The 27,002-nt window shown below is 46.3% G+C and overlaps 1 protein-coding gene across 1 annotated transcript; it reads right to left on the reverse strand.

Moving 5' to 3' along the window:
- Positions 1 to 2,165: 2,165 nt before the first annotated feature.
- Positions 2,166 to 27,002, reverse strand: LOC134413189 (vomeronasal type-2 receptor 26-like). Its single transcript, XM_063147318.1, has 6 exons — positions 26,952 to 27,002; positions 24,591 to 24,677; positions 12,993 to 13,006; positions 11,766 to 12,057; positions 6,236 to 6,305; positions 2,166 to 3,070 (listed from the first exon to the last, which is right to left on the reverse strand). Exons 1-6 carry the CDS (start codon positions 27,000 to 27,002, stop codon positions 2,166 to 2,168), a joined length of 1,419 nt encoding a protein of 472 aa, XP_063003388.1.

A 27,002-nucleotide genomic window follows, 5' to 3' on the forward strand; every position in this document is an offset into this window, starting at 1 on the left:
TTCATTCCTCCCTCCCAATTCAGCATGGGGAGGAGGCAGCTCTGATGAAGTTTGATGGTCCCCGGACCTCCCACACTTGTTCGTAGGAGTTCTTGGGGTGCCATTTTCCATGGTGTAGCCTGATGCAAAAGGGCTACAAGAAAATAAAAATAACAATAACAAAAATAAAATAAAATAAATACTTATTTTAGCGGAAAGCTTTTTGAGTCAGGGCAGGGGGAGGACTCTGCACACATCTGAAAGAACTGGGCATGTTTAGCCTGGAGAAGAGAAGATTGACGGGAGACCTGATAGCACTCTTCAAATACTTAAAAGGTTGTCACACAGAGGAGGGCCAGGATCTCTTCTCAATCCTCCCAGAGTGCAGGACACAGAATAACGGGCTCAAGTTAAAGGAAGCCAGATTCCGGCTGGACATCAGGAAAAACTTCCTGACTGTTAGAGCAGTGCGACGGTGGAATCAGTTACCTAGGGAGGTGGTGGACTCTCCCATACTAGAGGCCTTCAAGAGGCAGCTGGACAACCATCTGCCAGGGATGCTTTAGGGTGGATTCCTGCATTGAGCAGGGGGTTGGACTTGATGGCCTTGTAGGCCCCTTCCAACTCTGCTATTCTATGATTCTATGATCTAGGGAAAATACCCAATAATTGGAGGTGGGGGAGGACAATACGGCCACAGGAAGGAAGCACAGCTGTCTGGGACATCCCCTGAGGTCTGGATTTGGTCCCTGGGGCGGAGGGTCAGCATCCTTCTATGCTACACCTTGACAGCTTTCTGGGGTTCAGCACCAAAGTCTTTCCCAGCCCTGCCTGGGACTGAGGACTGAACCTGACCTGTCATGCAGGCAAAGTCCTTGTTCTCCCACTGAGCTGCAGCCCAGGAAAGAGAAGGCTACAGTGGACCCACCTTTCTGCCGACTGAGCTGAATTCCTGGGATATTTTTATTTGTCTTTGTTCAGGCCAATATGGGGCCTCAGGCAGATGTGGGCACACTCTCCTTTTCCTGTGCTCCCCTGAGTGAGTACCAGGCCTTAAAAATCTCTGCCTTTGTGCAGGTTCAACATGGGCAAATTCTACCCAAAGGAATCATGGGCAAAACAGACAATGGCAACTCTGAAAAACTGTGTATCTCCAAAATGGAATGCTCTGTTCATACCTTTCATGTTGCGTCCACAATTTCTGGAGCCACCATTGTGGCGCAAAACAGAGGCTCCAAATTAGGGTGACCAACCGTCAGGGTTTCCCCGGATTTGTCCTGGTTTTTGTTCTTTCCATGGTGTCAGGGGGGATTTTCTATAATTTTCAATAATGTCCTGGAATGACACACCTTCCCCTTTAAGGCTGCCATTAGCATGGCAGGAGGGAATGACATGCTTTCTTGAGGCACATCATTCCCCCACCCCGAGCTCCAATTGAGGTCTTAAAGGGGAAAGTGGGCCATTCGTGGACATTATAGAAAAGGCCCCCATTGGAGTGGATGGTGGTGGTGCAGAATGAAATCCTTTCCCCTCCTCCACTCCAATCGGGTTCTTTAAGGTGGCGGGGGAATAACATACTTTCTGCAGGGCTCAGAAAGCTGCTTCCCCCCACACACACTAGGTGTCCTCTTTTTTGGTTTCCCAAATATGGTCACCCTACTCCAAATGACCCAAGGAACTGAAAGGCCTGATTCTCAGTTGGGAAAGCCTGTGGAAAGTAGAGTGTGTCCAAATGTGCCCAAGGAACCTTGCTTGCTTGAATGAAGACAAATAAGAATATACCCAGAACACTGCTTAGTCAGAACAAAGGTCAAACCAGGGCAGCCTTCTCCTTCCTGCAGTGGTAGAGCAGGTACTTTGCCTGCAGGAGAGCCCAAATTCAGTCCTCAGCAACTCCAGCCCAGCCAGGGAAAGAGCCCTGTCTGAAACCCTGGAGAAGTCAAGGAAGTCAGTGTAGAGTGATGGAGAAACTCAGACCCAGGGTGCAAATCCAACCCTCCAGGGGTCCCAATCTGGATCACTGGGGCTCCCCAAATAATCGTTTGGTGCTTTCCCTGCATTAGTCCCCCCCCCACTTCTTAAAGATTGAATTGCCTCTCCTAGCCTTTAGTTACTGTCAGTAAGAGGTCTAAGCGAAACTATGCTGGTATTTTTGGTATTTTAGCACCACTTCTTCTGTAATAGAATCACAGATTATTTCTCCTTATGAGATTATCTTTACAATTGAGATTGGGTCTAAGCACAATAATGTAGCATTTGGGAAGAAAGATGCAACCCAGGAGACCAGCACTGGAGGCCAGGATGGAGAAGACCTCCACGGCCACCATGGACTTCCCCTTGGTGCTCAGGTAAGTGGGCACAAAGGAGACCCAAACGCTGCAAAACACCAGCATGCTGAAGGTGATGAACTTGGCTTCATTGAAGCTGTCGGGCAATTTCCTCGCTAGGAAAGCTACCACGAAGCTAATAAAGGAAAGGAAACCCATGTAGCCCAAGACTGTGTAAAACATGGTGACTGAGCCTTCATTGCATTCCACTATGACCTCTCCAGCCAGGGAATAGAAGTCCAAGTTTGGGAATGGAGGAGAGGTCACCAGCCAGACAGCACAGATAATAGCTTGGATGAGGGGGCAGGACAGGACAATAGAGTTTGTGAGTTGTCTCCCCAAGAGTTTTCTTGCCATGTTTCCTGGCTTGGTGGCCATGAAGGCCAGAACCACTGTGACAGTTTTTGCAAACACAGAAGAAACAGCAACAGAGAAGATGATGCCGAAAGCAGCTTGGCGCACTAGACAGGTGACCTTTGTGCATTGGCCAATGAAGAGGAAGGAGCAGAGGAAGCAGAACAGGAGGGAGATGAGGAGGATGTAGGTGAGGTCTCGGTTGTTGGCTTTGACAAGTGGTGTCTCACGGTGTTGAATGAAGGTTGTCAGGACTAGAGCTGTGATCAGAGAGAGGAACACGGCTAGAGAAGCTAAAACACACCCCAATGTTTCTTGGTAGTGAAGGAAGTGGATCTTCTTGGGGATACATCGGTCTTGGTTCTTGTTTGGATATTGATCTTCTGAGCACGGGGTACAGTTATCTGCATCTGGAATGAGCAACAACTATTGAAGCATCTCAAACCTAACACACATGTCCTTTCTATCTTAGCCAGCTCAAAAAGATGGAGCTGGAAACTTCTCTAGATTGTTGTACAGATATGATTTGCTCTTAAGGCTTTGGCAATCTATTTCATAAGGTTGCCACTTAATTTGTTCCAGAATCAATTTCAATTTTCTTCAAGGAAGTAAAAAAGGAAATTATCTAACACACACACACACACACACACTCAGGTAAGTGTAGAAACCAATCCAAGACCAGACTCCTGCAGTGCTTTCTGAACTGTCAAATGAACTAATAAATATCTGTCATTTTTTTCAGATCATGGACCGTCCCTGAGGAAGTGTGTTGGTGCTTTGGCTGGGAAACAGGTTTCAGGTATAACTACAGAATAAAACCAGTGATCTTTTTGGCATCCTCCCATTGTAACAGGAATGACCAGACCTGACCAATCACCAGACCTGATCAAACATGCTGCCCAACTTGTTTCAGGTCCGATGCCAAAATTTGCAGTAATGGAGACACTTTTGTTCTGGTTTACCCTCGAATTATCTCATTTCGCTTATATAGTGCTTATATAGCATATGAAAACGTGTAAACTTACACCTCTGCTGTAGCGTGTTGGGGAGATCCATTGAGGTTCACTCACACATGTTGTTATCCCCACCCACCCAGATCTTCTTTGTACCCCCTCCTACCATTTATTGGTTGTTTGAAGTGGGGACAACTCCCCCTCTGACAACAGGGATTGGGATTTTCTTCTCTTGTTACTGAACACCAAAGTAGAACCTTATGTAAGACTGCAGTCAACTCTTTTGCATGCTTACTCAGTAAATAAATCCCATTGAGTTCGATGGAACGCATTTCCAAATTAGAGCCCCTCGGATTGCAGTCTAAATTTTTGCAACTTTAAAAAGGAAAAAGATGGGATGGGTGGCTGGGATGGGGGAGCGAAGCGAGGTAGGAAGTGGCCATCTCAACTCCCAGTGTACGGAGGAGGAGACTTCAAATGAGGCACCAGGACCTCCAATGGCAGAGAATCATAGAATGATAGAATCATAGAATAGCAGAGTTGGAAGGGTCCTACAAGGCCATCTAGTCCAACCCCCTGCTCAATGCAGGAATCCACCCTAAAGCATCCCTGACAGAGGGTTGTCCAGCTGCCTCTTGAAGGCCTCTAGTGTGGGAGAGCCCACCACCTCCCTAGGTAACTGATTCCATTGTCGCACTGCTCTAACAGTCAGGAAGTTTTTCCTGATGTCCAGCTGGAATCTGGCTTCCTTTAACTTGAGCCCGTTATTCCGTGTCCTGCACTCTGGGAGGATCGAGAAGAGATCCTGGCCCTCCTCTGGGTGACAACCTTTTAAGTATTTGAAGAGTGCTCTCATGTCTCCCCTCCATCTTCTCATAAAAGCACAATCTTTTATGCTATGCATAGACTTTTGCATAGCACAAGACTTTTGCATAGCGTAGTCTTTTGCATAGCAACAGCACAATATAAGGCTGGTGGGATGAAGCTTAAAGTCTTTAAAATGTTTGCATGAAAAGATGGGAGTGGGAAATACCCAACAGCTTTTGTAATCACAAATATTCATAATTTTACATGGAATCATTATGCATTATTTGATTAGATGATTTCTTCAGGAAATTGTGTATTCTTCAGAAACTAGTGACGCTTGTTGCTTTGCAATCCAGACTGGTGTTTCTAGAGAAAACATTCCCATAATCTTCCGCCTGCCACCACTCTACTCTGACCCCACTACATTTAGCATGGCTCTATGGCTCCCTAAGTCTGAGCTACCTGTCATATTGGAAATGGTCCCTTCTGGACAGCGATCACATCTGTAGCAGCAAACCGGCTTCCCCTCTGGAATTTTTCTCTGGTGACCTGGAGAGCATCTCTCCACACACCTTGCAAAAGGTATCTTCTAAAGAGGGAAAGACAAACAGGCAAGGATTTTCTGGGGAGAAAATTGCACTAAGCACAGTTACTCAACAGAGTTTCCCATGACATGATGAATAGGATCACCAATTTTAGCGAGCCAAATACCTTCTGGATGCCTGCAGGATGCTAAGAATCATCGCAAAAAAGGCACATACGCAATGCATACTGTTGGGGAGAGAGATTGTGGACCCATGGAAGCTGCTGTATCCTTATGCTGTCTAAGGGATGCCTCCCCCCATGGCAAATCCCCTCCCCTCCCCTGACATCAGGAGCCCAACCGTCCCAGTTATACCTTCTCCAGGGAGAGATTTGCAAGGAATATTGTACCGTCTCTGTCGGGAGAAAGTGCCCTGATCCTGCAACACTTTTGGGTGGGGCACAGGCTTCCCGCCATGCTCCTGTCCTAATTGGGTGTGCATGTGTTTGAGTCTGAGATATTAATGTATTCTGAGACTCAAATGGGAATGTTGGGATCTGCTTTCCTTTGAACCTGACCCGTCGTCCACTGAGCACAGCATTGTTTGCACTGGCTGGGAGCCCCACTCTAGAGCTGAGAGAATGGGACCCTTCCCCAAGCCCTCCCTGGAGACAGAACCTGGGACTTCATCTATGCAAAGTCGCTCTTTTTAAATTGCTGTGTGATCATGGCCCTTCCCTGCTCTCCACAGGCCCTTGGTCTCATCTAAAAAGACAACTTCTGTTCCCAAGGGGAGGAACTGCAACATTCTAAAGTGGTCCCATAACACTAGACGAAGGACATGAAGCCATGTTGGGTCCGATGGTATGTCTGTCTTTTAACTTCTGGGTGAATTTGTCCTGTAGCCATTTGATCCTGTGGGCATTTGTTTCTTTTCCTGCAGCCCCCCCTCAATTCCTCCTTTTCTTGCCCCCCCATCCCTCCGACAGCTTGGATTTCCTCTCTCTCTTGCTCAATTCTCTCCCCATGTCCACCAGATTGGGGGGGGGGAGGAGGATGGGGGAGAGGAAGGGGTCTTGCAGCTGCCATCAGGGGGTCATAGTGGGGCCACCTTGGCTGACTCTTGCCCTAGAACTTCCACTCCAGCCCCACCTCTGTAGCCCACACAACTGCATCAGGGCGAATTGTAAAGTCTTGGCCTGGGGGAGCCCTTGAATCCACTTCTCCGACAGTCACAGGATGAAAAGATCCATTTGGGAAGAAGATCCAGTTCAGGATATTATATTTTTTGCCATTTGCCGTGAAGGAGACCTCCTCCCCAGCACCGTTGTTGAACCGGATGTTTCTCAAAGAGGCAAGAATCTGAAATGGAGAAGAGAGTTGGGACATGAGGCAACTGTGAGTGAGTTCTGGCATCTTCTGACCTACTGGCCTGGTTTACACAACACAGCAGCCCATCCAGGGTTGTTAACATTGTTGGATTGCCAGGATTGTGCCTGGGCCCTTGGAAAGGGTTATGCAGTTGCCCGGCAAGAACATCAAACAATTGGTTGAACCTTGCAAGTTCAAAACTGCTGCCTCCCTCCTGCCTCACCATCCGCCCTTACTTCCAATAGAATCATAGAATCATAGAATAGCAGAGTTGGAAGGGGCCTACAAGGCCATCGAGTCCAACCCCCTGCTCAATGCAGGAACCCACCCTAAAGTATCCCCGACAGATGCTTGTCCAGCTGCCTCTTGAAGGCCTCTAGTGTGGGAGAGCCCACAAACTCCCTAGGTCACTGATTCCATTGTTGTATTGCTCTAACAGTCAGGACGTTTTTCCTGATGTCCAGCTGGAATCTGACTTCCTGTCACTTGAGCCCATTATTCTGTGTCCTGCACTCTGGGAGGATCGAGAAGAGATCCTGGCCCTCCTCTGTGTGACAACCTTTTAAGTATTTGAAGAGTGCTCTCATGTCTCCCCTCAGTCTTATCTTCTCCAGGCTAAACATGCCCAGTTCTTTCAGCCTCTCTTCATAGGGCTTTGTTTCCAGACCCCTGATCATCCTGGTTGCCCTCCTCTGAACATGCTCCAGCTTGTCTGCGTCCTTCTTGAATTGTAGAATAAATTCCTATTATTTCAATAGGAAATAAAAACTTAAGAACGTAAGAGCCCGGCTGCCCATGTTCCCCAGCATTAGCTGTACATAGACATACTTCCTCTGATACTAGAGGCAGCATGAAGCCATCAGGACTCACAGCCACTGAACGCGCCCCCCTCCAGGAACTTGTCTATCCCCCTTTTCAAACCATCCAAATTGGTGGACATCACTGCATCTTGTGGCAGTGAATTCCATAGGCACTGTGTGAAGAAGTCCTTCCTTTTATCTGTCCCAAATCTCCCACCTATCAGCTTTATGGGATGACCCCTGGCTCTAGTATTATGGGAAAGGGAGAAAAATATCTCCCCATCCATTTCACCCATGCCATGCATAATTTTGAATACCTCTATCTTTGCCTCACCTTATTCTCCATTCTCCCAAGCTAAACACTTATCCATTTGATCCTTCACTTTATCACTGCACTAGACAGCGACACCTTTTATTTTCACCTTCCTGGAGATTTGAGGAAATTTAGCATTATTCTTTTTTTCACCACCAGGGAGATTTGGACAAATTCCCAATAACTACTGCACCACTTTGCAGTCAATACTGCACTGTGGGAAATTTGAGCAAATCTCCCTGAAAGTTGTAAAAAAGAAAATTGTTCAGTTTGTGCAACCCTCCCCTGAAGTTAACATATATAGCAAGTCCCACCAAAGGCAGAAAAAACACATCTACAGAAAAGCTCTACTCTGTTAATGAGTGCATTGGTGCTTGTTAGCAGATAAGTGGAGTAGGCAGCTGAGGTTGTGCTCCAAAGCTTCATGGGATATGTGCTAGGAGGGGCCATGTGGACCACGTGGGGAACAAGCCACAGAAAGCAGCAGCAGAGGGCATGATCGTCTGGGATCTAACAACCATCCCACGGTGGCTCATTTTCAGCATGGATTATCATGACATGCGAACTGGCCCACAGTGACTGCCATTGCATTAGGAGGCTAATGACCCTTTTCTGCATTCCATGGTTTAGTTTAATATGGAAGACTCATCTTCTTTTGGCACTACCTGCTCGATTATGCTAGTCCAGCGGTTTGGGATTTGGGGGCTGGTTTCTACTTGCTACGCAACAACTTTGAGTTGGAGCTGGAAAGAGTTCGTCTAGAGCAAACCAGAGTCTAGCATTTGAGGGTCTTCAGCTGTCTTGCAAGAAGGTACATGAGACATAGTAAGGGAACTGCCTGCTCTTAGCTTCTGAGAGGTGCGGGGGGCAGGGGAGATCAACCATCCTTTGTAGACTAGAACTGTATGTCTCAGGTAGACTCAGGTAGTATGGGGAATGTCTTCCTTAGCATCTTTACAAAGGAGTAACATCCCTTCTCCCTGGCTCACCCTTTGCTTCCAGGATCAGACCTTCAGAAACCACCAAGGCACCTTTTCTACGATCGCCAAATCTGTCAGATGACATTACCTGCCACGGCTGAATATCCAGGAGCCTCTTGCCTTCCCCAGTCCTGGCACGGTCAGATCCAGATATGGCATTTAAGGCGTGTGCCACAGAATAAACACCATTGTAGACACTATAGCTGCGACTGGACATGCTCATGTCAAATCTGCCACCTGGCAGCATCTCCAGTTTCTCCTTTCCAGTACATTCTTTTTTCCTCCTTGGAGAGTTTAAGGCTGAGTTCAGAAACTGACATTCAAATGTCCATTCCCACCATTGATGGAGAAAGATGTCTCCTTGCGGTCTGAGTGGATCTAACGCTTGGAGAAAATGCCTGAATTCTTGCACATCCCTTCTGTGGACTCTGAAGTGCAAAGCACCATGGATTTTTAGAAGTTGTGAGGCCTGGGGGTATCCCGTTGCTGGAATTTCCCAATGGGATGTCATGAGCCAAACCTTCCTAAATGGGGTCTTGGACTTTTTTTCATAATTATCCAACAACCTTGCTAATTGCATCATAACAGCACTGTCGCCAAAGGCAATGAGCACTTGAGGCTCAAACCAAGAGTTTGGAATAGAGCCAGTTTGAACTCGATGCACATAGTGTGGGTCTATAGACTTGAACATTTCTGTGAAGGCCACGCAGATGTCATCTACCTTGAGCATTGGTGTCAGGATCTGGATGAAATTTTCACCACTGTCATCACTGTGAACAATCAACCCAATCCAGTTCCAGTGGAAATGTAGGAGCAGCTGGACTAAGCCCACATACTGGGCAATTTCATTGGGATCAATCTGGTAGAAGAAAGGAAATTGACTTTTCTCTCCCTGGACAAGGTGGAAGAAGTCATAGCCCAGCTAATGGAAAGAATTTCCTGTTAGTCTCTTGCAGCAGCATTTTGTGGTGCTTTAAAGAATCACTCCCCCTTTTCTTTTCTGTTTTTAAAAAATGCGTAAGCTTCCCTAGACTTCTACAGCTGACTTCAGATGCATGAACTGCAACAAAGAGGGAAGACATCCATTTGACAAAGGGCCAAGCAAATACGAAGTGAAGCTCTGTAGTGTTTTCATAACTCCCTGCCCCCTAATGTGGATAACTGCATTGAGTCCCAGTATTGGGGGAAATGTGGGAAAATAATAATAATAATAATAATAATTTTCCAGATAATGCCCTCTGCTTTCTTGGAGGGGAAGTATAAAAAAGTCCCCCATGCCCAGCGGATCTGTATCTGTGGCTCGGGAGAGATTGAAGACCTAGCGCATTATCTTCTGCGTTGCCCTCTGTACAAAGAAATCAGGGAGCGTTTTCTAAAGGAACTATTGTTAGCAAGAGCGGGTTGGCACACCAGAGACATTATCTGCGATCTGCTGGCAGACCATAGTAAAGCAATCACAATCAAGGTAGCAAAGTTTGCTGCTGCAGCCCAAAAAATCAGAAATAACTTTCTTAACACAGTCTGCGTAGATTGTAAGGGGGACCATTTGACCTAATAACCGTGTATAAACTATCATCAGAGATCACATCTATCTGATAGTGCCAGATATTGACTGTTAGTACTTCAGGTTATAATGTAATCACTGAAATTACTCTTGTGACTTTGACATGCATGTCACCAGTGTGATAGCAAAGGGCGGGCGCTGCAGACAAACGGAACACCCCTAGAAAGATCTACAGATTGTCTCCGTGGATAAAAAAGGATTGTACCCTAAAGATTATGAATATTGTAAATAATGTGTGTTGTGATGTTAGCAACTTTGTATTTTGTAATGGTCTTTGTGCCACAAACAAATAAACTATTCTAATAATAATAATAATAATAATAATAATAATAATAATAATAATAATAATAATAATACCCAAAAAGTGTGGCCTGTAATGCAGGTTACCCTGATGCAATTTCCAACCATTGTGAACTACCCAGAGAGCTTTGGCTAGTAAGTGGTATAAAAATGTAATCAATAAATAAGTAAGTAAAATCATTAAAACAAATAGGCCCAGTTCTGTGTATTGAAAAAAAGCGCGTCATCACATGAGTGTTTTATAGCATGCGCATTCTTGGGCACTCACGGATTTCCATGAGACCTTTTCACAACGATGCCCACCTCACACACATCCCCCGCTCCTTTTGAATGCTTTCCCGTTACAAAAAAGACCTGGAAAAATCTTACATATTTATTCTTTGCTCTGTCACTATGTGCTGCCATTTCCTGCTGTGTGCAGGGGAAGGAGCAGGATAAAAACGACCGATGAAGAGGTCACATGGTTGTTGTTTACTTGCTCTTTCTTCCCCGGGTGAAGAGAAAGAGAAAGCCCCTTCCACACGCCGTACTGAAGGCGCATGAATGCGCCCCCAGTACGACCCCAAAACGATGGTGTAGATGGCAGCTGAAGAGACGGAGGAGGAGGCAGCTGGGGAACCGGCCGCGTCCTTGCCGCCGCCGCCTCCCCGCCGGCCTCCTGCTGCCGGGGTAAGAGCGACCCGGGTCGGAGAGCGCGGCTTCCGCTTCCGCCGAGCTCTCCAACCTGGGTGGCTCTTTCGCCGGCAGCAGGAGGCCGGCGGGGAGTTGGGCTCAGCAGCAAGGACTCACCAGCAAAGCCGCCGAGCCCTGGGAACTTTTCGCTGCCGCCGCCTCTTCCTCCGTCTCTTCTGAACAGGTGTCTACACTAGGAGTTTCGGGGCGCCCTGAAGCGCCTTCAGGGCGCCCCGATGACTGTGTGTAGACAGGCCCCCACTCGTCTTTATTGTAGGACTGAAACAAAATGACGGGAAACATGATTCTCCCCCCCACCCCCGGTCTGATGATGCTCAAAGAAAAGAGAAGAAAATGGGAGTCTTGCTAAACACGTTGGGGGCTTCCTGGCTTTCATTTTCAAATTCATTATTGATGGCCCAGTAGATAAAGGCCTAGTATGTATCCCATTGTTCCGCATGTGTATGTGGGAGTGTGGGGGTGCCTTAGCCGATCGCAGCAAGAGCAACACAGATCCTTGTAGCACCATGTTCGATTCTGAGCATTTAGGGTGTCACATGACTCCTTGCTATTTCTCCTAATCCTACATGTTTTCTAACAGAACAGACCCACTGCGTGCAACATGAGTAATGCAAATGCCACCTGCGATTTCGGCCTACGACCAAGGTTACTGTGCTTGCAAGTTAACCAAAGTCCTGGCATCCAGAATTGATGCAACTCACCCACACAGAGGGCAAGAGAATAAAATCAGATTGGCTTGACTCCCTTAGTGATCCTGAGCATTGCAGATTTTCACAACTATCCAAAGATGGATCCCCTTACCTGTGGGATCTTGTAGGTGCCCATTAAGTATGCAATCTCCCTTGAGGATTGGGAGTCAAGACCCCCAATAACAGAGAGCAGTGGATCTTGCCTGTCACATTTAAAATTCGGAACGATTCGCCCCCGAGTGGAAAGCAAAGAGAGGCTGTTCCGATGCATCACACTGACAATGTCCAGGTGCTGAAAGATGCGGAAGCCCAGCGTCGTGTTGGGAAGAAGAGTCTGGTCCTTGTTGATCTCAGTGATGGCCAACACAAAAGCCAGGAAGTGTTGATAGTTCTTGATTATTGTCCTGCAATGATCGGGAGGTGGGTGAGGATCCCAATGGAAATGCCAAGAAGTGCAGGGTTCAATAGTCTAACTTGTTCAACCATCTTTGCACAAACAAACAAAAACCATTTTAGAGCAAAGACATCTATGTGCAGGATCCATAGAGAAATTCAGATGGTTCTATTTACTCCCAGAGACACAGGGTCTGGTTAGATGCATTTCAAGGGAACATTTGATGAGCCCAGCTGGATCTGAGACCTTGCTCAGCACAATAAAAACGTATTTATCTATTATTTATTTTCATTACTTACGTTTCATGATGCAAATGCTTCCTTGGGGGCTTACACATAACACCAAAACGCATTACAACGAGATTTAAAAATAAATAAATATATACATCAATAAAGGATCTTTGGCAGGATCTTTCTGATGGGGCAACTCTGTCGGGCACAACAATGGCTCATTGCTCCTGATTGAACAATCCTCCTCCATTGATTACAAAGAGAAGAACATAGTAAAAAGAGCATCAGAGCAGCCATGCAGGATGAGGTCGAGGTGGCTCCCACTGTCCCAGCACACAGTTTCTGCCTGTGGTCAGCCAAGATGCTTCCTGGGCGCCCCACAAAAAGGAGGTGAAGGCAACAGACCTTCTTTCTCTTCCTCCCCCACATAAGATATCCTGCTCAGTGATAGGCTGCCTCTCATATGAAATACGTCTGGTCCTCTTTATAGCAGTTTAACCCAGCAGCTAATCTGTAGAGGCTGTCATGCCCTGCGTAGACATGGAATCAGGGGATGATGAGGAGTTGGTGGAAGCTGGACCCAGTACCAAGGAGCCCAGCCCAGGAAGCATGGAGTCTGGACTGGCAGAGATTCCTGCAGAGCCCAAGAGGGAAGAGCTAGTGCCAGCAGAGACCTCTGCTAATCTGGATGGGTCAGGGGGAGAAACGGACATACCTGTCTTTAGTCAGCTGCGGGCGGAAAAGGAGTCTAGGCGGCGGTCATGCCGCCTTTATCTAAAACGCCAAGCAATTAAGGAACAGTGAAGGACCGTGACTCAGCACCCTGACTCAGCATAAATACGCAGCCGTCAGCCGAGGTAGCTTTGTCAGAGATTAACTGAGCTACCTAGGGAGGTTGTGGGTTCTCCCACACTAGAGGCATTCAAGAGACAGCTGGACAACCATCTGTCAGGGACGCTTTAGGGTGGATTCCTGCATTGAGCAGGGGGTTGGACTAGATGGCCTTGTAGGCCCCTTCCAACTCTGCTATTCTATGATTCTATGATTCTATGAAAGCCTCTGTTCCTGAATCTCTTGACCCCGTGCCTTGCTTCTTGGATTCTTGTTCTTGATTCCTGCCTTGACTCCTGGACCTCGTGACTACGTCTCTCTGCTCTGGACTCCTGTTTGACCTAGGACTGGATTGTGACTTCGCTTGCCTGTTCTTGCCCTGTGGACCTAGGGACTGTTACTTGGGCTTTGCTGCTTGCCAGTTGTGCTGACCCTGGACTGGACTCTCGACTACGTCTCTTGCCAAAGCCCTGGACCTCGGACTAGACAATAACTACTCTGTATGCCATAAGCCTGGACTTCTGCCTTGTTTTCCTCCCAGTTACATCCAAGCCTCTTGCGTTCCCCCTCCTCACCTGCCTGTGTTCTTTGAATAAAACAAACCGTTGCTTCGCTTTCAGTTCCCATTGCTTATCTTTGTCAGCCTTTGGCTGCTTTCCCGGACAGAGGCAATATTTACCTAGTTGCGTCAAAGCGCTGACAGCAAATAAAGCAGCTTCTGACTTAAACTGGCCCTATGTTCAGAACCGTGAGGGCTGGAAAGCTGCATATTTAGACGAAGGACCACAGCTCAATGAGAAGATGGTGGCTTGGATTTTGTTGGGTCTGTGAATCTATTCTCAGTTTTAGTACTGATCTGCCAGAGCAATAATGGAGCTCTTCGAGATGGTAAAACCTGTTCCCAACTGGACCCACCAATGATCCTTGGCATATGCAGGCAACCCATAGCTGAGTTCCTGGAGAGTCTCTGCTAAACACTAAGCTAGAGAGAGTTGATGGTCTGACGGAGTGTGAGGCAGCTCCTCCCAGTTCCCTTCCTTCAGAGCCATCAGAACTGGCCGCTTGTTGCTGTTTTTCTGTTGGTTTCTTTGCTTTTTAGCCAAAGGACCAAAAAAGCCCCTCAGCACCCGGATTCTAGGTAGGACGGGGGACGGTAGCACCTGCCAATCAACGCAGGGGAGAATGAACTAGAAGGACAGAGGTTCTGACTTGCCTGAAGGCAATTTCAGAGGTTGCTCATCCAATCTGTCCTCATTATTTATTTATTTATTTATTTATTTATTTATTTATACAGCACCATCAATGTACATGGTGCTGTACAGAGTAAAACAGTAAATAGCAAGACCCTGCCGCATAGGCTTACATTCTAATAAAATCATAATAAAACAATAAGGAGGGGAAGAGAATGCCAACAGGCACAGGGTAGGGTAAACAGGCACTGGGTAGGGTAAAACTAACAGTATAAAGTCAGAACAAAGTCAAGTTTTAAAAGCTTTAGGAAAAAGAAAAGTTTTTAGCGGAGCTTTAAAAGCTGCGATTGAACTTGTAGTTCTCAAATGTTCTGGAAGAGCGTTCCAGGCGTAAGGGGCAGCAGAAGAATGAATGTAATGCATATTTCGTTGAATGTAATGCATATTTCAGGATATTTTTAAGGAGTGGGTTGGGTTTTTTGGGGTTTTTTTTTTTGGTAAAAGCTTATTCTTTGCAATAAATACACATCTGATTAATTGTTAATTACTTCAACCTTTGACTAACAGAGGCCTTTCTTCTGGGGCTCAAGAACACCACTCAAGTATTTACAGGCTGCAAAATGTCATCTTCATACTGAAAGTCACTTGAAGCACCAAGCCAGGGGAATACTTTCTGTGCTTCCCAATCTTGGGTCCTGCAGCTGTTCTTGCACTATGAGGCCACAGCTAGACCTAAGGTTTATCCTGGGATCATCCAGGGTTCACCCCTGCCTGAGCACTGGATCCCCTGTGTGTCACCATGGCCACAGCTAGACCTAAGGTTTATCCTGGGATCATTCAGGGTTCGCCCCTGCCTGAGCACTGGATCCCCTGTGTGTCACCTAGATGAACAGGTTTGACCCCTGGATGATCCAGGGATAAACCTTAGGTCTAGCTATGGCCCTAGATGAACAGGTTTGACCCCTGGATGATCCAGGGATAAACCTACAGTCTAGCTATGGGCTGAGTGTCTCTACACCAGTGATATATGGCACATGCATGATTTTTTTTAACCTCCAGATTGATTACATGATGCCATCAAACTCCAGGATGCCTTCTGCACCTTCCCCCAGAAATCACACAAATAGGAAAACCAGAGATAATCTGGAATCTAATATTATTGCAAGATTATTTCCATAAATGGTGCAGTGGCGTTGTTTCATTGAGCTGTATGAAACATTTGCCAGAGTGGAAGATTTCAATTATGAATCACGTGGCTGCATCTGAAGCAGCCGTCGTGAACAAGACAATGACTTCTTCCTTAAAGTAGAAACCCTCTATATGATCAGACTTAAACAGTGGGGAAGTTTGGAAACCAAACCAGGAGTGAGCAGCCTTCAAGTTTGCAGTCTGAGATCCCGCAACCAGAAGCTGTGATTTGAATTAAAGACCTATGAACTGAATTTAAATATTCTGAGTTCAGGAGTTTGTTTGGAGTGAATGGAGCCCACGGCCATGGACACAAAAACCCCACTCCTACTTACACCCACTGCATTCTTGATTGCAGCTCTGTCATTTTGGGGATCCTTTTTTGCTGCTAGCATTCCACAAATGGAATGGAAGACATGCTTGCTGATCCACTGCAGATGATGCAGAGATCTACCTGACCCACCCCTGCTGTGGATGATGTCTACTGTGGGCAGGAATTGGGCATCAATTCTTATCACTACCAGATCATCAATCATATACGGGACCAAATTATCAGCCCGCTCCTCCTCTGCTCCTTGCACAAAGCCCCTAAGAACTACCTTTGAGTCTTTGATTCCCATCACTGATCAAGGCCAATCAAGACAATTCTCTGAGTCCCGTAAATCAAACCAGGAAGCTTTGAACATCAGCAGCAGCACTGCTGCATTTCCCTGGAAGAAGCCTTCTAATCTCTAAGCAACACAGGGAAATGAGGATCGCAGATCCCTTTTGTGGAAACTTACGCTGGAATAGTGGAGAGTGATGCTAAGGGCAAACCATGAAAGTCTGGTGTCTTTATATAAAAATAAGAGCCAAGAGGTAAATTTCCACCGACAATGAAGTCTCCTGGCCTGTAATAATCTTCCATTCTATTATTCCTTGGCAAGTGGCATTTGGTCCTCTGCATTGTCTGGGTGGCCTGAGGCAGGATCCAAAACAGCAGCAGCAGCAAACTCATCTGTGGCACAGAGAGACCTTTCCTCGTATATCAGCTACCAAAGAAAATCTGAAGGAGAGCAGCTTTTACAGGCAGGGGAATTAGAACTTAGCAATTAATGAACTGACATCAGGTGATCAGTCGCCACCCCAGTCATACCTAGAAAGACTCAGGGTGTACTTCTATTAAGCATGTTTTCTCCAGGATTTCTTCCTGCATGCACATCCCATGGGGAATTGCTCTAGAATTACTGTCATTTGGATAATTGCAGGCTACAGGAAGAAGCAGAACCTGAGAGCACAGGGCTCCCTTTGCACTTTGGAGGGAGAGAAACAGGTTTGCATCACCCTGTGCTTCTCTATGGACCTGCTGAACATGACTTTTCTAGTTCTGCCCTTTGACCTGTGTTAAATCCACGATAACGTCTAGGCTTATGACAAAATTGGTGGATGGGAAATGGAGGAGTTTGCACCTAGTATAGCAGTGCGAGGCTGGCCAATAAGGCATTGCTGGGTGGAAGGTCTGTTGGCAGTTATGGGGTCCCCACCCCCAAAGAACTATGCAACTCAAGGGTTGTCTGAGTTTCCAGTTGACATGGAAAGTGTTCTTGCTGAAATCCGGCTCTCTCTGATGCGCCCCGATGTCTTCTATGGTGCTGTGGAGCTCAGATTGTTCCATGGATTCCCAGAGAGCTATGGATTCCCATAGCTTTTTCCTATGAAACAGCTATGAAGTGGTCCAAGGATTGGGAGAAATAAGACTTAGCAGAGATGAGAGAACCATGTCATACCTATCATGTGGGTGTGGTGGGAGTGAAGAAGGACAACTTCTTGGCCACATTGTACCCTGAAGTCGATGAATTTGACTTTAATTGTCAGGATCTGCCCTTGGGCCTGCGTGAAGCTGAGCCCCTCAATCCAACGTTCAGATATAAGGGAACTCCAGAATCAACCTCCCCGTTCTATCTCTAGACAGATGTTCTGGATGAGTGCTAGAACTACACCTTTAATTGGATCCTGTGGGAGAAGCCTGGGAGAAGCCTCAGAACTAGGATGACCTGTTGCCTTAACCCTGTTCCAAGATGACTCATGGACGCTTTGAGTTCAATATTCTTGGTGATCCCTCATGCTAGAGGTAGCATTGTTCATACAGGCCTTCCAGGACTACTGCAACCTTCTTCTCACTGGCCTTCCTTCTTCTCACATCAGTCCATTGGTTTCTGTTCACCACTCTGCTGCTAAGATCATCTTCTTGGCTCGCCGCTCTGACCATGTAACTCCACTTCTGAAATCTCTTCATTGCCTTCCAATTCACTTCAGAATCCAATATAAACTTCTCCTGTTGACCTACAAAGCTTTTCACTGTCTAGCTCCTTCCTATCTCTCCTCTCTCCTCTCACACTATTGCCCCGCTCGTGCTCTTCGCTCCTCTGATGCCATGTTTCTCACCTGCCCAAGGGTCTCTACTTCCCTTGCTCGGCTTCGTCCATTCTCTTCCGCTGCCCCTTACGCCTGGAACGCTCTTCCAGAACATTTGAGAACTACAAGTTCAACCGCAGCTTTTAAAGCTCAGCTAAAAACTTTTCTTTTTCCTAAAGCTTTTAAATCTTGATTTTGTTCTGACTTTATACTGTTAGTTTTACCCTACCCAGTGCCTGTTTACCCTACCCTGTGCCTGTTTGCATTCTCTTCCCCTCCTTATTGTTTTATTATGATTTTATTAGAATGTAAGCCTATGCGGCAGGGTCTTGCTATTTACTGTTTTACTCTGTACAGCACCATGTACATTGATGGTGCTATATAAATAAATAAATAAATAAATAATAATAATAATAATAATAATAATAATAATAATAAATTCTCCAGATGCTTTTGACTGGAACTCCTATTGTCCCAAGCCACAACTCCAACCATTTCAACCCACTATGGGAATGATGGGAGTTGCAGTCCCATACATCTGGAGAGCACTAGGGAGAGGAAGTATGATCTCTGTCAATTATTCCATAAATGCAAAACATAGTCTGGTTTAAGTTCATTCTTGGCAGCACAAAGTAACGCCATGGAGGGCTTTAAAAAGGCCCTGGAGCCACGGAGCTGGGTTGGCCTGTGCCCAGGGGAAACAGATGTAGTTCTCAGAGCCCAGAGTGCCCATTACTGCCCCTAATCTTAACTACAATGCAATGGGGAGGGCAATATTTTGGGGCGGCATGCTTGGGGAGGGAATTGCTTAGACCCACACAAAAAATCCCCCCCCCAGCTTAACTACGATGCTATGAGGAGGGGGGCAAATTTGGGGTGGCACGCTTGGCTAGGGGCCCGCCTACACTTGTCTAGATGAAATGTAACAAGTTGGCAGAGATGACGTCAGCAGTCACGTGATGCTGTTGTTGTTACGTTTCTTCTGACTTTTAAAACCGTTCCACTTTCTGTGAAAATCGTTTTAAAACTAACAATGTGCCCCAACCTTTCGTTGTTTTCAATGCCGTCTTTCAAAGTCATGTCTCGTGACCATGGTCTTTGCTTCCTGATTAGGACAAGTGAGGGCTTTTCTAGGGGAGGGAGAGCTGGCACAACACGACGAGGGGGAGGGGGAGGGGGAGGGAGGGCGGTGAAAGAGGGGACAGAGGGTTAATTTTTTTAAAAAACCGCTTATCTTTCGGGGCGCACATGGCCCCTTTAAGATGCTGCAGGGCTTCCCTCGTCCCTACGCGTCGCCCCGCCTCCCTGCCGGCTTATCCCGGCAGGTCTAGCTCAGAGTCACCGGAAGAAGGAGGTTTACTTCAGAGCCAGTATGAGCATAATGAAGAACGTTCTAAAGAAGAGTGTGCCGGGGTAAAACGATAGAAGAAAAGGTATTTCGATTGACTGGGCTCAAGTTGCATTTTGTAACGTAGCAAGGGAGGATGCAACAATGCACTTAAACAACGGTGTAATGAATAGTGTAGATCCTGCCTAGGGAAGAGCTTAGACCCACACATAAAAATTGCCTCTGTACATGTTTCTGCTTCCCTTTCGGCTGTTGATTTATTTTGTGTGCTTACCTGGTACGCCACAATTGATGAGTAACATTGTCAGGCTGTGACTCTCCGCACCGATGCTTCCTCTTGCACATGGCTTTGCAGCAGCTGGTCATACAACAGAGATACTCCTGCAGGCGTTGCGCATAATGAAACCTTCCCTTTCCTTAGTTATCATGTGCATCAGCATGTACGTAAGCTTGTCTTGACCAAGGGTTTGCCCCGGGGTGGATTCGGAGTGGCGGCAGGTCATCTACATGATGCAGCCACCATTGAGAAGCCATTTGGGGGCAAACCCTGGAAACACCACTTTAAAAAAGTTGGGCACTTGCCCTGACTATTTTTAAGTGGAGGCAAGTCCCAGCCAATGGTGCCCTCTGATTGGACACCATCGGCTAGGCTGACAGGAAAGGGGACAGACTGGGAGCTCCAAGTCTGGTCGCACTTTCAATGATAAATAACAAATAAAATTTTTAAAAATTTGGGTGGGGGGTTGACCCTTAAACCAAAGGCTGTTTGATCTTGGAAGACTTCATAAGCTGAGAGTGTGGGAGACAGTAAGAGGAGCAAGAACTCAGCAAAGTCCCCGTCCAAGTAATGCCAAATTCTTCATGAATTCAGCATATCCAGGCACTTAAGGTAAGATTGAACAAAACACAAGCAATGCTTTAACCCACCGCCTTTTAAAACTAAACTGCTTAATGAGGATGGCAATTTGATAACAGATGACAAAGAAAAGGCTGAAGTGCTCAATTCCTACTTTGGCTCAGTCTTCTCTCAAAAGCGGGTCTCTGACACACACACACCCCTGGAAAATAGTGAAGCAGAAGTTGAGGGGGCAGGATTGCAGTTTGAGATTGATAAACAAATGGTCAAAGAACACCTAATTTCCTTGAATGAGTTCAAATCTCCAGGGCCCGATGAACGGCATCCTAGAGTAATGAAGGAGCTAGCGGAAGAACTCTCAGAACCATTGCCATGATTCTTTGCAAAATCATGGAAGACGGGTGAGGTGCCGGACGACTGGAGGAGGGCTAACGTTGTTCCTATTTTCAAAAAGGTCAAAAAGGAGGAACCTGGGAACTACAGACCAGTCAGTCCGGCATCCATCCCTGGGAAAATTCTGGAGCAGATTATAAAGAAGTCAATCTGTAAACACCTTGAAATCAATGCAGTGATTACTAGAAGCCAACGTGGATTTGTCAGGAACAAATCCTGTCAGACTAATTTGATCTCATTTTTTGATAGGATAACCTCCCTTGTGGACTGTGGGAATGCTGTGGACGTCATATATCTTGACTTCAGCAAAGCTTTTGACAAAGTACCACATGACATTCTGATTAACAAACTAGCTAAAAGTGGGCTAGATGGAACAACTATTAGGTGGATTCACAGTTGGCTACAGAATCGGACTCAAAGAGTACTTATCAATGGAACCTTCTCAAACTGGGGAGAGGCAACGAGTGGGGTGCCGCAGGGCTCAGTCCTGGGCCCAGTGCTCGTCAATATTTTTATTAATGATTTGGACGAGGAGGTGCAGGGAACGCTGATCAAATTTGCAGATGACACCAAATTGGGTGGGATAGCTAATACCCTGGAAGACAGAAACAAACTTCAAAGTGATCTTGATAGGCTGGAGTGCTGGGCTGAAAACAACAGAATGAAATTTAATAGGGATAAATGCCAAGTTCTACATTTAGGGAATAGAAACCAAATGCACAGTTACAAGATGGGGGACACTTGGCTCAGCAATACTACAAACGAGAAAGATCTTGGAATTGTTGTAGATCACAAGCTGAATATGAGCCAACAGTGCGATATGGCTGCAAGAAAGGCAAATGCTATTTTGGGCTGCATTAATAGAAGTATAGCTTCCAAATCACGTGAGGTATTGGTGAGGTATTCGGCCCTGGTTAGGCCTCATCTAGAGTATTGCGTCCAGTTCGGGCTCCACAATTCAAGAAGGACGCAGACAAGCTGGAGCGTGTTCAGAGGAGGGCAACCAGGATGATCAGGGGTCTGGAAACAAAGCCCTATGAGGAGAGACTGAAAGAACTGGGCATGTTTAGCCTGGAGAAGAGAAGATTGAGGGGAGACATGAGAGCACTCTTCAAATACTTAAAAGGTTGTCACACAGAGGAGGGCCAGGATCTCTTCTCGATCCTCCCAGAGTGCAGGACACGGAATAACGGGCTCAAGTTACAGGAAGCCAGATTCCAGCTGGACATCAGGAAAAACTTCCTTACTGTTAGAGCAGTATGACAATGGAATCAGTTACCTAGGGAGGTTGTGGGCTCTCCCACACTAGAGTCATTCAAGAGGCAGCTGGACAACCATCTGTCAGGGATGCTTTAGGGTGGATTCCTGCATTGAGCAGGGGGTTGGACTCGATGGCCTTGTAGGCCCCTTCCAACTCTGCTATTCTATGATTCTATGATTCTATGAATCCAGACTGGTGGCCATCACTACATCTGGAGGTAATGAATTCCATAGTTTAACCCTACACTGTGTGAAGAAATAAACTGAAGAATGGGATTGTCCACTGCTTTCCAAGGAATATTGTGAGCCCCAACAGCTATACTTTTCAAAAAAACAAAAATAAATCACTAATGAATTATTACCTTCTAATGATTTTTAACACACCACATGGGAGCAGTTTACAAGATGTGCCCTCTGGATTTTTGGACGTCTTTAGACAAAAGGTAATACATTAAATCAATAAATAAATAAAGTTACCTACCACAATTTGGATTTGATTGGTCAGATTAATTTTCAACTAATACAGACAGGATCAGATTAACTCTTCTGTTGATAAATATGATGGGGAATTATGATTGAATGGCTAGCAAATGAATTACCAGGAAATTTGCCAAATAATAAATTACACAGATTACTTCTTCTGCATGAGACTATCCCTGCAATTGAGATTGGGCCTCAGCACAATAATGTAGCATTTGGGGAGAAAGATGCAACCCAGGAGACCAGCACTGGAGGCCAAGATGGAGAAGACCTCCACGGCCACCATGGACTTCCCCTTGGTGCTCAGGTAGGTGGGCACAAAGGAGATCCAAACACTGCAAAACACCAGTATGCTGAAGGTGATAAACTTGGCCTCATTGAAGCTGTCTGGTAATTTCCTTGCTAGGAAAGCCACCATGAAGCTGATGAGAGCCAAATACCCCATGTAGCCCAAAACAGTGTAGAACATGGTGACCGATCCTTCATTGCATTCCACTATGATCTCTCCAGCCAGGGAATGGAAGTCCAAGTTTGGGAATGGAGGAGAGGTCACAATCCAGACAGCACAAACCATTGCTTGGATGAGGGGACAGGACAGGACAATAGAGTTTGTCAGTTTCCTCCCCAAAAGTTTTCTTGCCATGTTTCCTGGCTTGGTGGCCATGAAGGCCAGAACCACTGTGACAGTTTTTGCTAAAATGGAAGAAATGGCAATGGAGAAGATAATCCCGAAAGCAGTTTGTCTGAGAAGACAGGTGACTGTTGTGGGTCGTCCGATGAAGAGGAAGGAGCAGAGGAAGCAGAGCAGGAGGGAAATGAGGAGGACATAGGTGAGGTCTCGGTTGTTGGCTTTGACAATTGGCGTATTGCGATGTTTAATGAACGTTGCCAGCACAAGAGATGTGACTAGAGTGAGGGAAAGGGCCAGTGAAGCTAAAATGATCCCTAGTGTTTCTTGATAGGAAAGGAAGTGGGTCTTCTTGGGGATACACTGGTCTTGTTTCATGTTTGGGTGTTGATCTTCTGAGCATGGAGCACAGCGAATTGCATCTGAAAGAGCAAGAACCATTGAAGTACCTCAAAATGAGAGGGATGTTCTTTATTTGGGAGCAAATTCAGTCCCCAAAATGGGAATAGAAATGCCCTTTTCTCATTTTATTTTACAGCTTTCATTCACATCAGGATTTATAAGACCACAGTCAGAAAAGACACTTTTTAAAAAAACCTTTTCTATCAGATTTATGTTCAACATTTCACAAGGATAAAAATCGCAAACTCTGTAACTGGAAATGAAAACCAGGTAAGAACTTGACTCCATGAAAATCATTCTGAATGAACAAATAAATAAATTAAAATAGGGTTACTATCTGTCATTTTCTTCATATTATGCTCTATTCTCTAAGGAGATGTGTTGGTGCTGAGACTGGATTACATGACAAAGATATTAGTATGGATACAAAGGGCACTTGGTTTGACCTTGGGGTAACATACTGTAGTTGTTCCAAGGAGAACCAACCACAAGCCCTGATCCATTTTCTGCCCAAATTTATTCAATTTCTCTAGCACCACATAGGCAATGTACCAGTAGATCAAGACCTACCTTTGCCACCCCTGTGTTAGACGAGGTCTGCTTTGGGCACAGATTATGGGACATTTCTTAGTCATTCCCAAGAGAGGCAGTGTGGTCTTGTGGTTAGAGTGTAGGCTTGGGAGTCGGGATAGCCGGGTTCTAGTTCCCACCTGGCCATAAAACTCACTGGGTAACTTTGGGACAGTCACTGCAAGGTTGTTGTTATTGTTATTATTATTAACATTTCCATACTGCCCCATTGCTAAAACTCTCTGGGCAGTTTGCAAAAGATTAAATCATTAAAAACAACACACACAATATAAAACCATAAAACCATACAACAGACAGTATACATCTAAGAAGAACTTTGAGCTGTGAGCCAACCTTAAAAAGAGATCTGGGATTGACTAAAACCCATCACTTGCTGCTAAATGTCTGGAAACAGAGTACTGTTGTTATGAGGACAAAATAGAGAAGAGGAGGAGCAGGTGGGCCAGCTTGGATTCCTTGCGAGAGGGAAAGAGGTAGGATATAAATCAAAATAGTAGGAATCATCATTATAATAAGGCGACAAGTCTCTGAGACTTGGGTTTCAAACCTGCATATATTTAATGTCTGCTGAATTGCTGCTACAATTCCCGGGAAGGAGCCTTCCAATCTGAGAGCAAAGCAGGCACGAACCTATCCCAGATGCCATTTGGGGAAACTTACACTGGATTATGGGCCATCTGGAATTGGGGTAAACTATGAAAGTTTGCCGTCTCTTCATAGGAATAACTTCCAAGTAGTAAATTCCCACCGACAATGAGGTCTCCTGGTCTGTAATAGTCGTCTTGCAGTTCATAAGGCCCGGTCATGTGGCACGTGGTCCTCAGGATCCTCTGGGTCACCTGAGGCAGGATGCAAAATAGCAAGAGCAGAAGCCAAATTGTCAGTGGCCAAAACATCCCTCCTTGATCAGTGACAAACAGAACCTGAAGTAGGGTGGATTTTACATGTTCTAGAAGGGGAATTCAACCTTAGCGAGAAATAAATGTCCCTGAAGTCATCACGCACCACCCCAGCCCCACATCGAAGGACTCAGGACATATTTATATGAAACATGTTTTCTCCAGATTTTCTTTGCTATTGACCTGCTGGGTGGAAATCCATGGAGATTCCTGAAGAATTACTGTCATTTTGGTAATCCTAAGGTTGTGAATGAAGCACAGCCCAAGAACACTGGGCTCCCTTTGCACTTTGGATGGAGAAAAACAGGTTTGCATCATTCTTTGTTCCTCCGTGGGCCAGTTGGACTTGACTAACTTCTAAACTAAGTTGGTCAGAACAGGCTGTATAATGGCGAGAGTTCAAATGGCATCTGAACAAATGCGACGGAGCACAAGTAAGAAGCCATTATCATGACACGTGTGTGGTGTTGGTGCAGCAGCAGCGAAGAAGGTCTTCCTATTTGAGACCTCGGCCTCAATTGAAGCTGCCGGCGGACTACGACATAGGCAGGTAAGTTGTGAGGGGGTAGGGGGGCCTTACCTGGTGGCATTGCCGCTGTGGAGCCCCAATTTGGATCCGGAGCTCCACAGCTGAGCGGAGTGGCCCACAGGTGGATCAACACAGGGCGGGGCGGACCTGATCCGGAAGTTGCGGATTGGGATCCAGCATGGATCAGGGGGTCCATGCACAGCCCTACCAATTATACCATGTGAAACCATAGATTCATAGAATAGCAGAGTTGGAAGGGGCCTACAAGGCCATCGAGTCCAACCCCCTGCTCAATGCAGGAATCCACCCTAAAGCATCCCTGACAGATGGTTGTCCAGCTGCCTCTTGAATGCCTCTAGTGTGGGAGAGCCCACAACCTCCCTAGGTAACTGATTCCACCGTCGCACTGCTCTAACAGTCAGGAAGTTTTTCCTGATGTCCAGCCGGAATCAGGCTTCCTTTAACTTGAGCCCGTTATTCCGTGTCCTGCACTCTGGGAGGATCGAGAAGAGATCCTGGCCCTCCTCTGTGTGACAACCTTTTAAGTCTTTGAAGAGTACTATCATGTCTCCCCTCAATCTTCTCTTCTCCAGGCTAAACATGCCCAGTTCTTTCAGTCTCTCTTCATAGGGCTTTGTTTCTAGACCCCTGATTATCCTCACTGCTCTGAACACGCTCCAGCTTGTCTGCATCCTTCTTGAATTGTGGAGCCCAGAACTGGACACAATACTCTAGATGAGGCCTAACCAGGGCCGAATAGAGAGGAACCAGTACCTCACGTACTGTTATGGCCAGTTATGGCCCCAGAAAATGCAGGGCCCTGTCTTTGAGGTGATGCATGATGTGTGATGATCAGGGGTTATTGAAGCCTTCAGAAGCAAAAGGAGAAAATAAGTTTTGATGGGGCTATACCTGGTGGACAAGATAGGGATGTGAGAGAATGCCTCTACGCACACCCCCTTAGCACTCCAGGACATCTAAGTAGGCCACATTGCCTCCCTGGACACACACCTCCAACAGGCCTCCATTTGCCCTCCCCGCTTAATCTGATATGAACCTCAAGTCATTTAGCAGGAGAGGACAAAGGATGGTGGAGCTGAACTAGTATGACATGTAAGCAGGAGAGGGTCATTGTTCAGTGGTGGAGCAGTCAGCGTGGAGCAGGGTTAGACAGGACATATGGCACCCATGGGCACCTGGGCACCCTTGCACACCTTCCCTGGCTCCCGCCAAGGTGCCCAGCACCTCTTACCTATTACTTATTTATATCTATTTATAATAAAATGCCTTAGTGACATCTGGGCTCCCATCCAGGCCAAGTGAGGGCCTCTACCTGCTCCCATCCCCTCTCCCCGTGGGTTTCTCTGGGCCAGATGTGGGATCAGAACTATTATCTGGAGATGAAGATGGTGGGTGGCTGCAGGCCAAAGTTGTTATCTGCCACTGGTCCATTTTGTGGTGGTGCCCAGGATAGCCTCTCAAATGACTAAATGTGCTAAAGGGCCCCAAAATGAAGGATTGGTCACCATGTTTTGCACTGTCTTGGGGTACATGGGGTTCTTGGCTGTAATTAGCTTCACAGTGGCTTTCCATGCAAGGAAATTGCCGGACAGCTTTAATGAAGCCAAGTTTATCGCCTTCAGCATGCTGGTGTTTTGCAGTGTTTGGATCTCTTTTGTGCCCACCTCCCTGAGCACCAAGGGGAAATCCATGGTGGCCATGGAGGTCTTCTCCAT

This window comes from Elgaria multicarinata, chromosome 23 (assembly GCF_023053635.1).
Source record: "Elgaria multicarinata webbii isolate HBS135686 ecotype San Diego chromosome 23, rElgMul1.1.pri, whole genome shotgun sequence".
NCBI lineage: Eukaryota > Metazoa > Chordata > Lepidosauria > Squamata > Anguidae > Elgaria > Elgaria multicarinata.

Bases quoted from the DNA above. Each gene is read 5' to 3' on its own strand.
- LOC134413189 (XM_063147318.1), bottom strand. From the start codon at position 27,002: ATGGAGAAGACCTCCATGGCCACCATGGATTTCCCCTTGGTGCTCAGG. The intron at 24,678-26,951 runs GTGGGCACAAAA...ATCCTGCCTCAG, and splicing joins TCCCCTTGGTGCTCAGGGAG to GTGACCCAGAGGATCCTGAG. The intron at 3,071-6,235 runs GCAAAAAATATA...TGCTCATTCCAG, and splicing joins GGTCTCCTTCACGGCAAATG to ATGCAGATAACTGTACCCCG.